We start from the raw sequence: 15,505 nt of genomic DNA on the forward strand, positions 1-15,505 counted from the left end.
CCACCCTCTCCCACTGCAAGTTTCTTTCCAGCCCAGAGGAGATGTCCTTAACCCTGGCACCGGGTAGGCAACACAGCCTTCGGGACTCTCGCTCTCGGCTGCAGAGAACTCTATCTATCCCCCTAATAATACTATCCCCTACCACTACAACATTTCTATTTACTCCCCCCTCTTGAATGGCCCCCCATTCCATGGTGCTGTGGCCAGGTTGCTCATCCTCCCTGCAGTCCCTGCTCCTGTCCCCACAGGGAGTAAGAACCTCAAACCTGTTGGTCAAGAGCAAGGGCTGCGGCTCCTCCAGCTCTACCTCCTGGATCCCCATACCTGCCTCACTCGTAGTCACACCGTCCTGTCCCTGATCATGGGCTACAGCTGAATTACTTAACTTCATAGGTGTGACCACCTCCTGATACACAGAGTCCAGGTACTTCTCCACCTCCCTGATGTGTCGCAGTGTCTGAAGCTCAGACTCCAGCTCATCAACACGGAGCTGGAGTTCCTGTAGCAGCAGACACTTGTCACAGACGTAATCACCGTGAGCCTCAATGTGGTTCACCGGCTCCCACATCTCGCAACAGTAACACATCACCTGCTCCATTCTATGTAATTAATTAAATTTTTTATTGTTAGTTATGGACACCCTCTGCCCGATTTTAGATGCCAGTATTCCCTTTAATTAATTGGATTTAAATTAAATCAATCCCTCTAGTTACACCAGTTAATGGTTTACCAACAGTCACTCTGCACCAGAAAGGCCTTGGTACACCACAGCAACATTAAAAACTATAAACCACAGACTAAAAGTTTTAAAACGAGAGAAATACTCCAACCAATCACCTACCTGTTTTGTGGTGACGTCACACCTTGAATTCTTTTTACCTCTCTCCTTGCCTGAGATTGGAGATTGGTACGCCTACCTGAGCCTCTGGGGCCTTTTGTAGTCGCTCTGCCGTGCTGCTCCGCCTCCACCCGCTGCCGATGCCACACTGAGGCCTACCTGAGCCTCTGGGGCCTTTTGTCGTCGCTCTGCCGTGCTGCTCCGCCTCCACCCGCTGCCGATGCCGCACTGAGGCCTACCTGAGCCTCTGGGGCCTCTTGTAGTCGCTCTGCCGCGCTGCTCCGCCTCCACCCGCTGCCGATGCCGCACTGAGGCCTACCTGAGCCTCTGGGGCCTTTTGTAGTCGCTCTGCCGTGCTGCTCCGCCTCCACCCGCTGCCGATGCCGCACTGAGGCCTACCTGAGCCTCTGGGGCCTCTTGTAGTCGCTCTGCCGCGCTGCTCCGCCTCCACCCGCTGCCGATAACCTGTTGGTTATAATAGGTGTTTACTGAGTGGAGACAAAACTGGAACTGCTATACAAAGTGATGCGCTATCAACAATACCAAAGACTACGAAATGGACTTATATGAAGTAGGCTTTTATTGACTAAGAACTAGAGCATGCCTCTGCTAGTGAATCCATCCTAAGAGCTCCCTATTAGCAGTTTTTCAATCTGCCGGGACCTTTGCTGAGTCCAGGGAGTTTTGGAAAATTATTACCAATGCATCCACAATCCCTACCGCCACTTCCGTCAAGACCCTAGGATGTAAACCATCAGGTCCAGGGGATTTATTCGCCTTAAGTCCCACTATTTTACCGAGTACCACTTCCTTAGTGATTTTAATCGTATTTAACTCCTCCCCCCCTAGAGCCCCCTGTTTGTCCAGTGTTGGGATATTCTTCGTGTCCTCTACTGTAAAAACTGATACAAAATATTTGTTCAGCGTTTTTGCCATCTCCATGTTTCCCACCATTAATTTCCCGGTTTCATCCTCTAAGGGACCAACATTTACTTTAACCACCCTTTTTCTTTTTATATAACTATAGAAACTCTTGCTATCTGTTTTTATATTTTTTGCTAATTTACTTTCATAATCTATCTTCCCTTTCTTAATCAATCTTTTAGTTATTTTTTGCTGTCTTTTAAAGACTTCCCAATCTTCTGTCCTCCCACTAGATTTGGCTACTTTATATGCCCTTGTTTTTAGTCGGATACTATCCTTTATTACTTTACTTAGCCACAGATGGCTGTCTTTTCTTTTACACCCTTTTTTCCTCAGTGGAATATTTTTTTTTGAAAGTTGTAAAATAACTCATTGAATATACACCACTGATCTCATTACTGTTTGAGGACTGTTGCTGGCACAGAATGGCCTCAATCTGACTTTATAATCAATCAATACCCTACAAATAAATTAAGTCATTGTGTGATAAGGTGCTATATAAATGCAAGTATTCCACCACATTAGCAGCATGCATGTATCCTAACCTTCATCAGTTGTGTCAGATAGTAGCACACACTGGGGTAGATCTTGACTTTGCGCGCTGCTGTAAAATGGGCGATAGCGAGTCGGCAGCCCATTCTACATCTCTCCCGGTTTTTATTTCCATTGATGTGAGGGCAAATTAAAAATGGGGAGAGATGGAAAATGGACTGCCAGCTCGTATCACCCGTTTTACACCATCATACAAAGTCAAGATCTATCCCTCTGTTGGCTCCACTTTCGAAGAATAAGACCAGACACATGTATGAACTCAGGAGCCAGGACTATCTACATAGTGGGGCCTGTGTTCGGAATATCTGGTGATGCACGTCAGCTAGAAAAGAGAAGGCTGAGGGCTGACCTGATAAAGGTCTTTCAAATTATGAAGGGGTTTGATTGGGTAGACCTGTTTCTGAGCTGTAAATTCTATGTAACTGCATGCACTGTTATTTAGATTTTAACATGCTGGGTTATTCTTGCATGAAACTTCTTTCTAAGCCTTTACACATAGTGACTGGTCCATTTTGAACTAAAATTGATTGAAATAAGAACAGGAAGTGCCAGAGATAAGCAGGTAGTCGGTCACCAACCAAAGGAGAAAAGACAAGTTAACATTCTGGGTTGGGCCATTCATCATAACAGCCAGGTAGATAACTACATGAGGATGAAAGGAATAGAAGGATATGCAGAAAGGGTTAGATGAAGTAGGGTGGGAGGAGGCTCTCGTTCAGATTCTGACTGATCTTCTCTGTATTTGCCAGTAGTTTCACAGTTTACCATAGATTGCACACTACCAGAAGCCAAGCTTGTAGCAAACACAGGTCAGAGAATTGAGACAAGAAGGTTGTAGTTTTAACTCCAATACTCGCTCCCTTCGAGCATGGGTTCTCCCTGGGAGCGCAGGGGCATGGGAGTTATCTTTTCATCTTTATTTATTAATCGGTTGCTTTTGTATTGTCTCAGGGCAAGAGTTGGAGAGTGATTCCCAACCAGTGATCTACACTGAAGTGCAGACACCAAAAAAGGTTTGTAAAAGTGCTTCCAGTTAAGTCAGCCTCTTTTTTTTGCATTAATATAGCACCTTTGATATGGGAACACCATCCCAAGGCACTTCACAGAGAGGGGAGACAAAAATAAATACAAGGAATGGATGCTGAGCTTAGGATGATCAATAGCTTAACCAAAAAGGTGGGTTTTGAAAAGGCTCTTAAAAGGTGGCGAGTGAAGTGGAGAGGTTGAGGGGTTTAGGGAGGGTGTTCCAGATAGTGGAGCTGATGGCGGGGCAGTGGGAGGGGTCAATGCACAGAAGGCTAGAGTCTGAAGGTAATGGGAGGGGATGTTGTGATGGAACAGTTGCAGGGTAGGGTAGAACGAGGATGTTGGAAGCATTTGAAGACAAGGATTTTAAATTTACTACATAGGGATTGCTAGATGAAAAAAGACCATGGTCCATCCAGTTCACCTTCTACCATCCTGGTAGTCACACGATACAATGATAATGGAGTTGTTGACTAATAATGATGATCAATCTCTATCAAGTAGTCTACAACAGATGTGAGTATTGGAGAGCTTTGGGAACCATGTGTCCAAAATCATCTGTTCCTCCCAAACATGTTACACTCTGATTATACGTTACTTTCCACCTGTTGCAACTGGATGATGATCAGGAGCAGGGACACTGGTTGTTTTTTTCACTCCCTAGCCCAGGGACTCTGAGGGCAATTGTAGCTCCCTCGCCCCCCTCCTCCCACATGAACTGCTGCCTTATGAACGCGATCAGCCAAACTCAACAACAGATTAACAACAACTTGCTTTTATTTAGAGTCTTACATAGGGTTACATGGGATATACGGCACAGTAACAGGCCATTCGGCCCAACCAGTCTATGCCGGCGTTTATGCTCCACTCCAGTCTCCTCCCACCTTTCCTCATCTAAATATATCAACATAACCCTTTATTTTCTTCTCCTTCATATGCTTGTCCAGCCTCCCCTTAAATGCATCTATACTATTTGACTCAACCACTCCCTGTGGTAGCGAGTTCCACATTCTCACCACTCTCTGGGTAAAGAAATTACTTCTGAATTCCCTATTGGATTTCTTGATGACTATCTTATATTGATGGCCTCTAGTTATGCTCTTCTCCACAAGTGGAAACATTCTCTCTGTATCCACTCTATCAAAACCTTTCATAATTTTAAAGACCTCTATTAGGTCACCCCTCAGCCTTCTTTTTTCAAGAGAAAAGAGACCCAGCCTGTTCATCCTTTCCTGATATGTGTACCCTCGCATTTCTGGTATCATCCTTGTAAATCTTCTCTGCACCCTCTCCAGTGCTTCTATATCCTTTTTATAATACGGCGGCCAGAACTGTTCGCAGTACTCTAAGTGTGGTCTAACCAAGGTTCGATACAGGTTTAGCATAACTTCCCTACTTTTCAATTCTATCCCTCTAGAAATAAATTCTAGTGCTTGGTTTGCTGTTTTTTATGGCCTTGCTAACCTGTGGCACAACTTTTAGTGATTTGTGTATTCGTACTCCGAGATCCCTTTGTTCCTCTACCCCACCTAGACTCGCACCCTCCAAGTGATAAGTGACCCTATTCTTCCTACCAAAATGTAATGCCTCACATTTATCTTAAACATAGTAACCATCCCAAGGTGCTTCACGGAAGAGAAAAATAGGCGGTCAGCAGAGTTGGGGAAATGACCGAAAGCATAGTCTAAAAGATTTGTTTTGAGGGGGCAATTAAAGATGGGGAGAGATGTAGTCAGACAGAACGGGCTAGGGAGGGAGTTTCAGAGAGTAACGCAAGGAGATGAAGGTTCTGCCAACAATGGTGTAGCAGGTTCAGATGAATAGAAACCTGGAGTTAAGGTACTGGAGGGCACAGATTCACAGAATCATTCAGAACAGAAGAAGGCTATTCAGCCCATCGTGCCTGTGCCGGCTCTTTGAAAGAGCTGTCCAATTAGTCCCACTCCCCTACTCTTTCCCTATAGTCCTGCAAATTTCTCCTTTTCAATTATAGATCCAATTCCATTTTGAAAGCTACTACTGAATCAAGTTCCACCACCCTTTCAGGCAGTGTATTCCAGATCATAACAACTCGCTGTGCAAAAAAAATTCTTCTTATCTCCCTCCTGGTTCTTTTGCCAATTATCTTAAATCTGTGTCCTCTGGTTACCAATCCTCCTGCCAGTGGAAACAGTTTCTCCTTACTTACTCTAGCAATACCCCTCATAAATTTGAACACCTTTATTAAATCTCCCCTTAACTGTCTCTGCTCTAAGGAGAACAGTCCCAGCTTCATCACCAGGGCTTTCATTATGAAACCAGTGAGGTTCTCTGTAAAAGATGCTCAGAGTCCTGTCCTGGAACTACCTCAACATGCCACAATTGTTTGACCAGCTCCTGTCTCACTACACAACTGAAGTCCCTCATCTCTGGGGCATAAGGAGACATGGGGGGTCCAAGGAGGTTGCAGAGGCAGGGTGGAATGAGGTCATAAAGAGATTAGTAAACAAGTCTGAGGCAGAGAATTAAACCTGAGAACTTCCCAGATCAGTACCACAATGTGCAGGGCATTTACCCCACTGAGCTGTAGGGAAGTTTGAGAGTCAATAACTTGTATAGGTATTCCAGGACCCTTCATTACAAAAACAAGAGGGTTCTTCGTAAAAGATGCTCAGAGTTCTGTCCTGGAACCACCTCAACATGCCACAATTGTTTGACCAGCTCCTGCCTAGGCAATTGTGCTTGGGTCAGGAAACAGCATCAATACATCTCCTGCTGGCGCATTATAGATCACCATTCTGGGTAGTCATGGGGCCTGCATCTCCCTACTCATCGTGAGTTTCAGGCTCTGGCCACTAGGTGGCTCTGTGGAGTGTGTTTTTGAAGTCTCTCTCCCAACTCTGTGTATGTAAAAAATATATATTTTCATCAACTGACTGTGAGTAATTTAGTAGTGACTTCTTTTCAATTTAATAATAAATTTACAGTTCTGGAACTGAGGCAAGAATAGGAATTTTGTCCTGACAATAACTTCTGGAATGCAATATGAGCAATATAGGGCAAATTTCACAAGGTTAGTCTCACAGTGCTGAGTCTCACTCAATGGGAGTGGGGAATCGGGCATCAAGGTAATTAATTCAAGATTCGATGATACCGGGATCTTGGGCTCACAAAATGTACCTTACTACAACAACAACTTGCACCTTTACCATAGTAAAAGTCCCAAGGTGCTTCACAGGAGCGTTTTCGAACAAAATGTGACACTGAGTCACCTAAGGAGATATTAGGACAGCAGACCAAAAGCTTGGTCAAAGTGGTAGGTTTTAAGGAGCGTGTTAAAGGAGGAGAGAGAAGTAAAGAGGCGGAGAGGTTTAGGGAGGGAATTTCAGAGCTTGGGGCCTTGGCAGCTGAAGGCACGGCCACCAAAAGTGGACCACTGAAAATCGGGGATGCGCGAGAGGTCAGAATTTGAGATGTGCAGAGATCGCAGAGGGTTGTAGGGCTGGAGGAGATTACAGAGATAGGGGGGGGCGAGGCCATGGAGGGAGTTGCAAAACAATGATGAGAATTTTAAAATCGAGGCGTTGTTTAACTGGGAGCCAGTGTAGGTCAGCAAGCGCAGGGATGACGGGTGAATGGGATTTGGTGTGCGTTAGGATATGAGCTTTACAGCTTTTGTAGCATCTCGAATTGTTCCTCTCTCTGCAGTCTCAGGCAACTCAATCTGAGGCCAGCGGCCGACGAGAAAACGAATTTGCCTATGCTAACTTGCAGCACGAATCAAACGGCCAACAGCAAGCAAAAGGTCAGAGTGACAGAGTGGAGTTCTTGGGGACTGTGTGAAAGAACATGCCTGCAATCAGTTCAATAATACGGATGATGACAGAAAATCAGCGAAACTCTAAATGACACTGAACAAATTGTGTGTGGTAATTTACGGGTAAACTAATTTGGAAATGAACCCTGACCATATATTTGTGCAATGGAAGTAAAATAGTTACAGGCTGTTATATGTATAATATGTCAAAATCCTTGCACATCGTGTGCACTCCTGTAATTTACTTCCTGTTATACTTTCCGTCCCATGTTCTCCCGTCCCACGTTCTCCCGTCCCACAGTTCCACATCACACTTTTCCCCATGCATATAGTGTGCACTCCTGTAATTTACTTCCTGTCATATTTTCCCCATCCCACTTTCCTCATTACACTTTGTTGTTTTCAACCTTATTGTTTTAAAGCAGCGTCTGCTCCAACTCACTGTGAGCAATGCCACAGGACATCTGCTAATATTCCATAAAAGGATGAATAAATCTTACTGTAAGCTGGAACACTGTAAATTCTTATAAACCTATTGTACATTTAGATGTAAGCTGGGTCTGCCCTGCTTTTGTAAATGATCATTTAAAAAAAAAGTATTGAAAATGTATAAAAGGTACGGGACTGGATAGTGCAGTGGGTGAGACATTGACCTTTCACCTCTTGGATTCTGAGCGCAAATCCAGCCCATACTGATGGGCTGAAAATCTCCTCAGTGTGCTGACTGTAGGGATACTATGTGAAGTGAGTTTGAACAGTCTTATTCCAGTTTATACTTACCATGGGCCTGCAGAACAAAACTGACTCTGATTTGCACTAATTGACAGTCTCACTCGAAGAGGCTGAGCATTGCTTGGTGTGGGGCAGGATGCAGTCGGGGTCTTCTGAGGTTGGGGTTGAGTAGCGGGACCTTTACTCTGTATCGAACCATGCTACGTCTGACTTCTGACTGCATGATGCCGGCACTTGAGAGCTGATGTTTCAGAAGTGCCCGCTCACCAGGATTGGGAAACCAATGGGTGCGCGGGCAGCAAAGCGAGGGCAGCACGCCCGCGACTCCTCAACATACTCTCCCAGTGGCCGCCTCTCCACCCTGCAAGAAATTTTCAGAAAAACGACTTGTTGGCGCCTGAAGTCTTCCTTGCCCAGCGATAACTTCCCTCAACTTTAGCGAGCACAACATTAACAACCGAATGGTAAGAAACATATGTAAATGTGTCAATTAATGATCAAAAGCAGGTTTAAAGAGGAGCATTCACTGGAACACAAGCCTCTACATCAGAATATGGCTGGTATTGTGTAGGTGACATTGCAGGATGAAGATGAATTATATGTCATCCGCCTCATTATTCACATACATGAAGAGTTCAGAAAAGTTTTTTTTAGCTACAATTTCTTTTCCTATTTACAACTCACATACACAGCTTCATGCACTTCTGAAACTACGAGCAGTCAGTGTTTCTCGCAAATGTAACACCCTTGTATATTAGGCAGAGACTCAATGGCCTGGGACTTGCTCTTCACAAAGAGGCCTCTCTTCAACATATGCACGTGCAAACATTCTCAGACAAACATGTGTAAGGTTCTCGTGTCTGTCACCCCCTCAATCTGATAGTTTTTTCCCTTGGAATTTACTATTGTGCTTTTCCTCTTCCACTGTCTCTCTACAACTCAATCGATTGATGTGTGTCGTAGGGTTGCCAACACTGCTTGGATGAATTCCGGGAGGTTTTATCACATGACCTCCAACCGCCCTGCCCTCGCCCGCCCGGCATTGGCCACCTGGCGCGCCCACCCTTGCATGGCACCACCATCCCAAACTGATTGGAAAGCGAACAGGCTCTTCATTACCCAATTGGATTATGCTGGACTGGCAGGCCAACAGCCTTTTTTCCATTCTCCAATATTTGTTTGATGCTCCTCTGATTTTTCTCCCGGGTTGATCGCAGCAGTGTCCTGGAGATTAATCTTTAGTTCCTGGAGATTCCAGGATAATCCAGGAGGTTTGGCAACCCTAGCGTGTTGGTCTATCTATATATACATATTTATATCTATCTCTCTTGTTATCGATTTATCTATCTGTATTGCTAACTCTATTGCTATCTATCTATCTATTTTTTCTCTATCTCTACCTCTCTATATATCTATTTATGTATCTATAATATACCCCTGTGTATATCTTTGTCTATCGCTATCTCTTTCTCCCAATCTATCTGTTTACCTATCTACTTCTCTACATTACTCTTGCTTTCTCTTAATATATATCTCTCACAATTTCCATATTTTTATGTATATATCCATCTATATATTCTATCACTGTCTCTTTCTCCCTATGTCTCTGCCTTTCTCCCTATCTATCTCGCTACCTCAGTCTCTCTATAGCTCTCTCGCTATTTCTCTATATAGATTTCTTACTCTCTCTATAGATTTCTTACTCTCTCTGATTTTCTCTATTCTCATTAACTTTTATTAAGAGGCTAGTGTAACATTCCATAGTAGAACTCATATAAAACTAAACTCTGCATCCATTGGAATAATTTCAATTAAACTAAGATCTGCCGATTACAAATGTAGGGAGAAATCTAGAATATTAAAAAAAAACTAACATCGAAAATACAGGAACCTAAATTAACAAGTAATGTTTCAATAATTATTAAGCATTTTTTTCAAATCAATATTAATCGTCTTAACTTACTTTTTTGCTATTGTTTAGATACAAAAACTGATTTCAGTTATTAGAAGTGTTCCGAGTCTCAAGACACTGAATCTCAGGAATGAAACATACCGCCACTTCTGTGGAAAAGAGACTTGCATTTCACAAAAACATTGTTTTAATATTCTGAACTTGAATAATTATACAATGATTATAATCATTAACCGGTCTGCAGAAAGGAAGCGGTACATCCCTCCAGTTGTGCCTGGCTAGAGTGTAATACAATGAAATACAGGACAGCTGTGAATCTAAGGCAGTGCCAAACTGTATAATATAAAGCGTAACTCCGGGGGGTGAGTTTAACTGTGGATGATGGCGATATCGAATTGACCGACCAGTATACAGCCCGCCTGATCCTCCTTCCTGTTAAAGTCAATGGAAAAGACAATCAGACGGGTTTACAATAGGCGGCTAATTTGCTTTCACCATCACCCAATGTTGAGATTACTCCACTTTGTTCCTTGCACAACCTGCCATTGATTTATAGGGAGCTGGGGATGTATGATATGTTACAGTGTCTTTTTTTTAATATATATATTTAGTGAAAATACCCTTATTACTGTACAGCTATGGGCTTTGTCTATGAATTTCACCGTGTTCATCGAAATGTTGTAAAAAAAATGTGTATTTCGAGTAATTGCGGATTAACTGCTAACCAGAATATGCCGCCCTGAGAAATAATTAAAATACGTGGATTATTAGTAGTTGCTGTGTTCAAAAGGTTGTGTCTGTTCAAAATGACTGGGCTAGTCATGTGTCAATAATGCAAACTAATGAAAAATAATCAATGGCCAGTAATTCCCTTGACGTAAATGGGATTTCCGCTGCACTTCTGGTAGAGCGGGAGAAACTCAGAGGAATTTTCCAGCCTATGTTAGCACAAACTTGCATCCGTAAACATTTCAGTATTGGGGTCAGAGTTCCGGCTTATAGGGTGTTTTTTTGTTTTGGGGGAAATTTGTGTTAATTTTCTCCCCAGTTTATCCCTCCTCCGCAGGAGACAGGTGCGCTGGAGTCAGCAACAATGCAGAACCTGCCTGAACGGGTGAGCCTACCCAGTGAGTGTCAGCAGGCTCTTTGATTGAGGAATGAGGGGGAGGTTGGGCATCAACAGTGAGCCTTGCCTTCAACCCATTGTCCTCAGACACACTTGCAACGGGCTTCACCTGACAGCAATCGGGACCAAGAACCCTTGCCGAGTTCTTTCTCTCCCCTAACCTAAGTACGCGGTGGTCTGTCACAGTGCCCTAGCCACCACCCAGGGAGAGATCGCCCAACTCAGCACAGGCCAGGGATTGAATGTGGGGCCCACCAGGTGCATGTGGCTCAGGGCCATAACAGGGACACGTGCATCCCTTGAGTCATCAGGGGAACTAAATCAATGTGTTTAGTGATTGAGTGTATTCTTCTTCTTAGGCAGTCCCTCGGAACTGAGGATGACTTGCTTCCACATTAAAAATGAGTTCTCAGGTGACTGATGAGTCCAATGCGGGACCTACAGTCTCTGTCACAGGTGGGGCAGATGGTGGTTGAAGGGGCGGGTGGGTGGGGTTCTTGGGTTGACGTGTGCTCCTTGCGCTGCCTGCGCTTGGCTTTCGCTTGCACCCGGTGAAGAGACTCGAGGTGTTCAGCGCCTTCCCGGATGCTTCTCCTCCACTTTGCGCGGTCTTGGGCCAGGGATTCCCAGGTGTCGGTGGGAATGTTGCACTTTGTCAAGGAGGTTTTGAGGGTGTCCTTGAAGCGTTTCCCCTACCCACCTGGGGCTCTCTTGCCGTGTCGGAGCTCCGAGTAGAGCGCTTGTTTCGGGAGTCTCGTATCGGGCATGCGGACGATGTGACCCGACCATCGGAGCTGATCGAGCGTGGTCAAAGCTTCAATGCTGGGGATGTTGGCCTGGGCGAGAACACTAACGTTGGAGCGCCTATCCTGCCAATGGATTTGCAGGATCTTGCGGAGGCAGCGTTGGTGGTACCTCTCCAGTGCTTTGAGGTACCTGCTGTACATGGTCCATGTCTCTGAGGCATACAGCAGGGCGGGTATCACTGCTGCTCTGTAGACCATGAGCTTAGTGCCGGGTTTGAGTGTATGCATGTGTACACACATGCGAGTGGGCATACAAGTGTGCATTTGTCTGTGTATCCATCTGCACACATGCTTACATGAGTTTGTCTCTGTGTTTGTGTTTGTATGTACACATGTATATGTGCATTTGTGTGCAGACGACTGTGTTCACGCAATTGCACATATGAATGGGTGTGAGTAGGTGTTTGTGTGTATGGGCGTATGCATGTGCACCTGTGGGGGTGTGTGTGCACCTGTGTGTGTGTACACCTGTGTGGGTGTGCGTGTGTGTGTTTGTGTTCGCCCATGTGTGTGGGTGTGCGCCTGTGTGTGTGTAGGTGTGGGTGTCTTTGTGTACGCTTGTGTGTAGGTGTGTTTGTGTGCACCATGTGTGTGTGGGTGTGTGTGTGTACGCCCATGTGTGTGTGTAGGTGTGTGTGTGCACCGTGTGGGTGTATGCCCATGTGTGTGTGTGTAGGTGTAGGTGTGTGCATGCACCGTGTGTGTGTGTGTGTGTGTGTGTGTAGGTGTAGGTGTGTGCGTGCACCATGTGGGTGTGTGTGTGTACGCCCATGTGTGTGTGTAGGTGTAGGTGTGTGCATGCACTGTGTGTGTGTGTGTGTGTGTGTGTGTGTGTGTGTGTAGGTGTATGCATGCACCGTGTGGGTGTGTTGTAAGCAACCAGCTGAGAAGAATAGACTTTTCAGCAGAACTTTCCATCAGTGCCTAAGAAGGGTTTGAATTTTTTGGACTATCTGAAGCATGCCATCGAGTGGAGTCTGCACCACGAAGCTGAGAAGGCCATGTCTCCAACACAAAGTCCTGGACTATGGGCCTTGGTTCTTCACGCTGGCTTCTAAATATTAAAGACAGTCTCACTCACAGGTCGGCCAGTGTGGGAGATGGAGAATATCTCACTGGAGCAGTCGGGGCACTCGCGTGAGGCCTGGGCTGAGGTGCGTTGTCAAGACACTTGACATCTAATGGTGCTGTATTCAAGCTGGGTGTGCTTCAAGTTGACACTGGGTTTCCCGAATGAAAAGTGTTCCATTTCATAACTTTGAATAGCCTTAATGAGCCCAGTATTCACACGCAAACACACGCACACAAATAAATCAAATGAATCTAATCTCATGATGTGACTTGTGGTTAGCTGGACTCAACCCTTGTTAGGTTAGTGTCTGGTCACTTCAGGTCGCAATTTTCTTGTCAACACATAGTGAAAATGTAATTTCCTAATGATCAAATAGTGAGTGCAGACTAGATTATGGTCTGTAAATACTGGTTTGACATCCAGTGGGATACTTGCATCTGGACAACAACAGCTTGCATTTGTATAGCAGCTTTAACATAGTAAAACATCCCAAGGCGCTTCACAGGAGTAGTATAAGACAATAAATTTGACATTGAGTCACAGAAGGAGAAATTAGGGCAGATGACCAAAAGTTGGTCAAAGAGGTAGGTTTTAAGGAACATCTTAAAGGGGGAAAGAGTGGTAGCGAGGCGGAGAGGTTTAGGCAGGGAATTCCAGAGCTTAGGGCCTAGGCAACGGAAGGCACAGCCACCAATGGTTGAGCGATTATAATCAGGGATGCTCAAGAGGGCAGAATTAGAGGAATGTAGATATCTTGGTGGAGGGGGGCTTGTGGGGCTGGAGGAGATTACAGAGATAGGGAGGGGCGAGGCCATGGAGGGATTTGAAAACAAGGATGAAAATTTTGAAATCGAGGCGTTGCTTAACCGGGAGCCAATGAAATTCAGCAAGCACAGGGTGAACGGGACTTGGTGCGACTTAGGACACGGGCAGCCAAGTCTTGGATGACCTCAAGTTTACGTAGGGTAGAATGTGGGAGGCCTGCCAGGAGTGCGTTGGAATAGTCAAGTCTAGAGGTAACAAAGGCTTGGATAAGGGTTTCAGCAGCAGATAAGATGAGGCAAGGGCGGAGACTGACAATGTTACGGAGGTGGAAATAGGCGGTCTTAATTATGCTACGGATATGTGGTCATGAAGCTCATTTCAGGGTCAAATATGACACCAAGGCTGCAAACAATGTGATTCAGCCTCAGACAGATGTTAAGGAGAGGGATGGAGTCAGTGGCTAGGGAGCGGAGTTTGTGGCGGGGACCAAAAACAATGGCTTCGGTCTTCCCAATAATCAATTAGAGAAAATCTCTGCTCATCCAGAACAGGATGTTGGACAAGCAGTCTGACAATTTAAAACCGTGGAGGGATTGAGAGAAGTGGTGGTGAGGTAGAGCTGGGTATCATCAGCGTACATGTGGAAACTGATGCTGTGTTTTTGGATGATGTCGCCGAGGGGCAGCATGTAGATGAGAAATAGGAGGGGGCCAAGGATAGATCCTTTGGGGGCACCAGAGGTAATGATGCGGGAGCGGGAAGAGAAGCCGTTGCAGGTGATTCTCTGACTATGATTAGATAGATAAGAATGGAACCAGGCGAGTGCAGTCCTACCCAGCTGGACGACGGTAGAGAAGCATTGGAGGAGGATGGAGTGGTCAACCGTATCAAAGCCTGCAGACAAGTCAAGAAGGACAAGGAGGGATAGCTTACCTTTGTCACAGTCACAAAGGATGTCATTTGTGACGTTGATAGAGCCGTTTCGGTACTGTGGCAAGAGCGGAAACCTGATTGGAGGGATTCAAACATGGAGTTGCGGGAAAGATGGGCATGGATTTGGGAGGCAACAACACATTCAAGGACTTTGGTAAGGAAAGGGAGATTGGAGATGGGGCGGTAGTTTGCAAGGACGGAGGTTGGTTTTTTGAGAGGGGTGATGACGGCAGATTTGAGGGCGAGGGGGACAGTACCTGAGGAGAGAGAACCGTTAACAATATCAGCTAACATGGGAGCCAGAAAAGGACGTTGGGTGGTCAGCAGTTTGGTGGGAATAGGGTTGAGGGAGCAGGAGGTGGGTCGCATTGACAAGATGAGCGTAGAGAGGTTATGAGGGGAGATCGTGGAGAAACTGGAGAAAGATGGGAGTTCAGGGCAGAGGAAGTTTGGCCCGATGGGCTAGGGGAAGGAAGGGAAGTGGCAGAGGCAGCTGAACAGCTTAGAGCAAAGAAGTCCATGAGCTCCTTACACTTCTTGTTGGAGATGAGGGTGGAGGAGACAGGAGAGAGGGGGTTAAGAAGACAGTTAGCAGTAGAGAATAGAAGCCGCAGTTTATCTTTGCATTCTAGAATGATTCTGGAATTGTGAGCAATTTTGGCAGACAAGAGCAGGACCCAATAATGCTTTATGTGGTCCATCCAGATCTGGCGGTGAATGGCGAAACCAGTTGTCCGCCATATCCATTCAAGTCTGCGCCCCTTGGACTTAAGGGAGCGAAGGTGAGGGCCATACCAGGGGGAACGGCCAGGGTGAGAGAGCATAATTGTTTTAGTAGGGACTAGGGCATCAAAGGTGGTGGTGAGGGTGTGGTTGAGCAGTAGCTGCAGAAATGTCATGATGAATGGAGGGCCAAAGGTTGGACAGTTGGGATTTCATAAGTGCTGCTGTAAGAGAGATGGGAGAGAGTTTTTTCCAGGGGCGGACACAGAAGGAAGTAGGGGGAAGGGGGACGTGGGTGGA

The 15,505-nt window shown here is 45.6% G+C and overlaps 1 protein-coding gene across 8 annotated transcripts in view; it reads left to right on the forward strand.

Annotated features, from left to right (window-relative positions):
• The window catches only part of LOC147113802 (B-cell receptor CD22-like), a 69,290-nt gene extending 58,737 nt beyond the window's left edge, over positions 1 to 10,553 (forward strand). For 7 of the 8 annotated variants that reach the window (XM_085995130.1, XM_085995135.1, XM_085995134.1 and 4 more), the window contains 2 exons: positions 3,266 to 3,327; positions 7,028 to 10,553. In XM_085995130.1, coding sequence (XP_085851256.1) covers positions 3,266 to 3,327; positions 7,028 to 7,162 — 197 coding nt within the window. In that variant the 3' untranslated portion in view covers positions 7,163 to 10,553. The remainder of the gene's footprint in view (positions 1 to 3,265; positions 3,328 to 7,027) is intronic. The other variant, XM_085995133.1, reaches the window with a different exon arrangement.
• The last annotated feature ends 4,952 nt before the right edge of the window (positions 10,554 to 15,505 follow it).

This window comes from Somniosus microcephalus, chromosome 8, assembly GCF_052327205.1.
Source record: "Somniosus microcephalus isolate GS21.2 chromosome 8, FLI_Smic_1.0, whole genome shotgun sequence".
NCBI classification, from domain to species: domain Eukaryota; kingdom Metazoa; phylum Chordata; class Chondrichthyes; order Squaliformes; family Somniosidae; genus Somniosus; species Somniosus microcephalus.